At 38.7% G+C, this 5371-nt stretch overlaps 1 protein-coding gene across 1 annotated transcript; it reads left to right on the forward strand.

The window, feature by feature from the left end:
• The first annotated feature begins 3143 nt into the window (after nt 1–3143).
• LOC138876462 (uncharacterized) lies at nt 3144–4786 on the forward strand. The gene is made up of 4 exons (XM_070155404.1): nt 3144–3618; nt 3706–3837; nt 3927–4688; nt 4768–4786. The coding sequence occupies exons 1-3, from the start codon at nt 3198–3200 to the stop codon at nt 4118–4120; spliced, it is 747 nt and encodes a 248-aa protein (XP_070011505.1). The 5' UTR covers nt 3144–3197; the 3' UTR covers nt 4121–4688; nt 4768–4786.
• The last annotated feature ends 585 nt before the right edge of the window (nt 4787–5371 follow it).

The following is a 5371-nucleotide window of genomic DNA, read 5'->3' on the forward strand; positions in this document are numbered from 1 at the left end:
GGCATCACCCTTCGTGCATTAATACTCGCTCACAAATATCACACACGACATCACCCTTCGTGCTTTTACACTCTTCCTTACCCAAGAAACAATCACAAAGCAATTCGGGCAAGGGAATCAAAAAAATCATATTAGAATCCCGGCAAGGGAACAATAATAACAACAATATCCCGGCAAGGGAAACAATATCATGAGCAATAACATCCCGGCAAGGGAAATAATATCATAAACCTCTTCTCTTTTCCTCAATTGCTTCACAATTCAATTCTCAACTTGAGCCAATGCTCTACAACGTTCAATTACCAAGAATACTTCCATAAGCCTTGTTCAATATTAAAAATCATCATATTAAGCATGGGCAATACAAAACGGAGTCACATCAATCATTGTATAGGACTAACGGGCATGCTTGACACCGACGTATAAATACTCTTCACCACACCTATACGCCGTACTCAACAATTAACACATAACAAATAAGACCAAGACTCCTATTCCCCGAAGCTAAGGTTAGACCAAACACTTACCTCAATGCCACGAACACCGCTTTACCCCTCGATTCCACTTTCAATTCGCTTGTATCTAGTTATAATTTACTTAATAACATTAATAAATGCTAAATAAACCCATTCTAATGCATGAAAATAGGTTTTCTAATGATTTCCCCAAAAAGTCAAAAATCAACCCCAGGCCCGCTTGATCAAAGATTACCCACGAACTCAAATATATAATTTGTTTTGAAATCGGATCTCAAATCGAGGTCCAAATCCCCAAAATTTAAAAATCCAAAGTTCTACCCAAAATCACCCAATTTCCCCATGAAAACCCTTGATTTTGAATTGAAATCATGTGAAAAGAAGTTATAGATCGAAGAAAATGCGTTAGCAATGACTTATTAATGATTTGGAGAAGATGATGCCTTTGAAAAATCGCCTAAGATATTTTTAGGGTTTGAAGAGTTGTAAAATTGAATGAAATCCCTTCAAAATCCCAATTAACTGGTCGCACATGTCGCAATTGCGACGGGAGCTTCGCAATTGCGAAGCTCGCAAATGCGAACCAGGCCTCGCATTTGCGAACCTGTGCATTGTCTGCTAACCTCGCAATTGCGAACAAATCGTCGCAATTGCGATAACTACCCTCCCCTGATGTCTTCGCATTTGCGAAGGAAGGTTCGCAATTGCGAACATGGCAAGCCTGGGCTTTCTTTGCAAATGCGATCAAGCCCTCACAATTGCCAAGCCTGTTGGGCTTGCAATTGCGAAGCCTGACCTCGCAATTGCGAGATCAGAGTCTGCAACACAGCTGAACCTGCAGCAGCCATTTCTCTAAGTCCAAATTCAAACAGTGGCCTATCCAAAACTCACCTGAGCCCTCGGGGCTCCAACCCAAACATGCACGCAAGTCCAAAAATATCATAAGGACTTGCTCGTGCGATCAAATCATCAAAATAACATCAACAACTATGAATTAAACCTCAAATTCATGAAATCACACAAGGACATCAAAATTTCAATTTCCTCAAATAAATGTCCGATTTATACTAACCGAACTTTGATTCTTACCAAGCTTCACAGATTCAACTTAACTATTATATAAGACCTGTACCGGGCTCCGGAACTAAAATATGGTCCCGATACCATCGATTTTAAACATTTTTACATTTTCAAAAACTCTTATAATTTCAGTTAAATAATTTCTTTCAAAAATTCTTTTCTCGGACTTGGGACCTTGGAATTATATTCCAAGCATATGCCCAAGTCCTAAATTTTACTACGGACCTACGAGACCGTCGGATCACGGGTCCAAATCTGTTTACCAAGAACATTGACCAAAGTCATCTTTAATCAATTTTAAAGGCCAATTTCCTTATTTTTCTTAGATTTCACATAAAAGCTTTCAGGAAATGCGTCCGGACTATGCACACAAATCGAGGTGAGACAAAAAGGTTTTTTTAAGGTTTCGAAACACAGAATATACTTTCAAAATGAGTATAAAGTATCCTCGCGCAAAGATTGAATATTCTATTATACAGATTTATATTACCTTGACTTACTATTTGATAGAGTCAAATTAGTAGATATCAGCTATATTGTATAAAAATTAAATTTCTCGAAATAAGAAAAACTATATGAAAATATATTAAATAAATAAGATACGTAAAATTCTCAATGTGAACTTAATATTTTGGCATTCTTGTTTTAAGAGATTCTAAAGTAATATTTGTTTTTTTTACCCTGAAGTAATCTATTAACAAAATACTTCTCGGTTGTATTTGTTAATTGACTTATAATTTATCAGAGAAAATCTCGTTTTGGATAGTAAAAACTAATTTTAAATATTTCTACTCCCACGTATTAGAATAGTAAAGATCTTGAAAATGTATTATCACCTAAATATTATATTTCTTAATTGTTTGTATTATCCTTTGCTCCTTTCGAATGCAAGGATTAATACAAAATATGTTAAGAAATAAAATAGATAGATATGATATTATTCATCACTCAATGTGATGATCCGGCCGGTCGTCTTAAGAATTAACGCCCCGATCCCCTATTAACTGTTTTCTCCGTGTTTATTTCTGCTATTTTGATTTGCCGGGACGTTCGATTTTGAGTTTCGGAGAGTTTTGAGACACTTAGTCCTTAAATGAGAGTTTAAGTGTTGGAAAATTGACCGTAGTCAGAACAATATGAAGACAACCTCGGAATGGAATTCCGTTGGTTCCGTTAGCTCCGTGGGGTGATTTTGGGGTTAGAAGCGTGTTCAGATCGTGTTTTGGAGGTCTGTAGCTAATTTAGGCTTGAAATACCGAAAGGTCGATTTTTGAAGTTTCCGGTTCGATAGTGAGATTTTGATCCAAGGGTCGGAATGGAATTCTGGAAGTTAGACACAGAAGAGGCGGAGGAAGTAGGCTTCGAACAGGGTTAGAATCTACGCGAGGCGGCTCCTCTGGTTCTTCTTCAAGGAGTTTTGTCCCAAAAGCCCCTTCTTCTAAAAGTAGGGAAATTCTTGATACTTCTCAAGAACCCTCAGTTGATGATATAGTTCCCGGCGATTTGTCTTTTGAAAGTGACAAAACGTCTCTTCAAAAACAAATTAAAAATTTAGAAAGAGCCGATACTTACCCAACATTAGTAACCGAGCTTACAATCCCCACCATAAGAAGAGATTGTAACTGGAAGGATAGTCTCCGAATGTCAATTCCTTCCCCAAATCAAAGAATTTCCTCTTTTAGAAATGGGTATTCTTCTGTTTACACTTACCCCTTCACTTTAGGTTTTAATCCTCCGATTGACCCAGTTATTCTCGATTTTTGTCGTTTCTTTACAATTTGTTTGGCCCAAATTGGTCCATTGGTGTGGAGAACAGTGGCTTGTTTGAGATATTTATCATCCAAGGCCAATGTCAATTTCACCTTTTCTCATCTCATTCATCTATACCATCCCAACTTAATACGCCATGGGGTTTTCACCTTAACTGCAAGGAGCAAAAAAGTTTTGGTAAACCCTGAGGATGACAAAGATCGTGGATGGTATATCCGTTACGTTGCTGTCCGTACAGTGGATTTGATTGGCGAAACAAATATTCCCTTTCCTGAGAAGTGGAATTTTGAACGTAAGTTTCCTCTTATTTACCGTACCTACTTTTGAGAATTTCAAAAGAATGTTGTTTTTAACCTCGTCCCTTCTTGGTTTTTTGTAGCAACCATGGGAGATGTGGAACCTATTCCCAACTTTCGTGGTTGGGTAGACTCACTTTTGAAGATTGCTACTAGGGAGCAGAGAACTTGGAAATCAATTTCTTTATTACATGGCTGGAAAGTCAAAACACATGGTATCCCCCCTTTTTTTTAAATTTTTTTTGTTTTACATGTTAAGCACTTTTTCCTCAACTTTAATCATGTATATCCATTCTTTAATCAGGATTTGGCATTAGAGGAATGACAGCTGAAGTAGCTATGGCCATTCGCATGTCTGCGAATGCTGCTCTGGATTTAGATAAGGCTCGAGCCTTGCTGCCTAAAAGAAAAGCTACAAAGGAAAGTTCTGAAGAAGAAGAGGAGGGTACCTCCCTAATTACCAGGCCAAGGGCCAGGAGACGAATAATCATTGAATAATGAAATTGAAAACACTCCTGCTCGTACCTCCGCCACCGAGCCTGTTTTGATTCAATCTGATGAGGATGCCGAACCAAGAGATAATAATGAGTCAATTCAGCACCTTTTTGACAGTGGTTTCGGGAGTGGCGAGCTCGGACCTGTTTTTGATGAAGCTCCTCTTTCCTCATTTGTTCCTATTTCCTCCATTCCTCTGCCAGCCGTAAGTGTTTCTTTACCAGCTTTAACAACTTCCGTTTGTTTGCCAATTTCTACCGCTCCTATATCTGTTCCCTTGGCTGCTTCGACCGCACCTGCTTCTGCTCCGGTGTTGGTTTCTACATCTTTTCCCTCCATTCCTTCCGCTGCTCCTCTTCCCTCTGTTCATCATACAGAGACAGGTTCTAGCAGCGGAAATATGACAATGAGAAGTGTTACTTTGGAGGTTCCTGCCAATCATAGCCTCCTGAGGAAGACCGGCAGAGCCGATGTTTGGCTCGAACCTCTAATTGGAGATATCGAGAAGAAGAAGATGGAGAGCCATAGCTGCTTAACTTTGATGAATGACGTAGTTCATTCTACTTTGAAGGTATTTCTACCAACAAATTTTTTTCTCTTTTTTTTTTAAATTATCTTCAATTTCTCATTTCCATGACTTACCTCTGTAGGCTAACCTTATTGGCACAGAATTAATGAGAAGAATTTCCTTACTGGAAAGAAAAGCTCGTGAGTCTGAAAAGTCTGTCCATGAGGCTGAGGAAATAGCTAGGGGAGCCCAACTTGAAGCAACCAATTGGAAGGAGCAGTTCGAAAATGCTCAAGGGACCATAGAAGAGTTGCAAGAAGATAAAAATCTCCTAGAGCAGCAAAACCGTAGTTTAACTTCTGAACTGGCAACAATCAAAGCCTCTTCAAGCCAATTGAAAAGAGACAAAGAGCTTTTGGAATGCTCTTTGTCAGAACAATTATCCAGAGCTAGTGAAGAAGTTAGAGAGCTGAAGGCACTTTTGGCTAAAAAGGAAGAATATGCAGGAGAGTTAGTGCAAAGCTTGACTCAAGCTCAGGCTGACTTACAGACTTCTTCTGACGAGATTCAAGCCTTGAAGAGTTCTCATGCTTCTCTTGAAGCTTCCCTTGATTCCCATTTAGCTGAAAATCAAATTTTAAAAAACGATCTTGCTATGTGGGAAAAGGAATATGGACTTCTAGAGGAAAATTTTAACATAGAAGTGAGTTGGGCTTTCCTGAATTCTCGTCGTGATGCTTTGACGG

The sequence above is a fragment of the Nicotiana sylvestris genome, chromosome 8 (genome assembly GCF_000393655.2).
Source record: "Nicotiana sylvestris chromosome 8, ASM39365v2, whole genome shotgun sequence".
NCBI lineage: Eukaryota > Viridiplantae > Streptophyta > Magnoliopsida > Solanales > Solanaceae > Nicotiana > Nicotiana sylvestris.

What these genes read in the sequence shown, in the direction of transcription:
- LOC138876462 (XM_070155404.1), top strand. Translation starts at nt 3,198, where the DNA reads ATGTCAATTCCTTCCCCAAATCAAAGAATTTCCTCTTTTAGAAATGGG. An exon ending in TGAGAAGTGGAATTTTGAAC is followed by an intron (nt 3,619 to 3,705) that starts GTAAGTTTCCTC and finishes GGTTTTTTGTAG; the next exon opens with CAACCATGGGAGATGTGGAA. An exon ending in CTGGAAAGTCAAAACACATG is followed by an intron (nt 3,838 to 3,926) that starts GTATCCCCCCTT and finishes TTCTTTAATCAG; the next exon opens with GATTTGGCATTAGAGGAATG.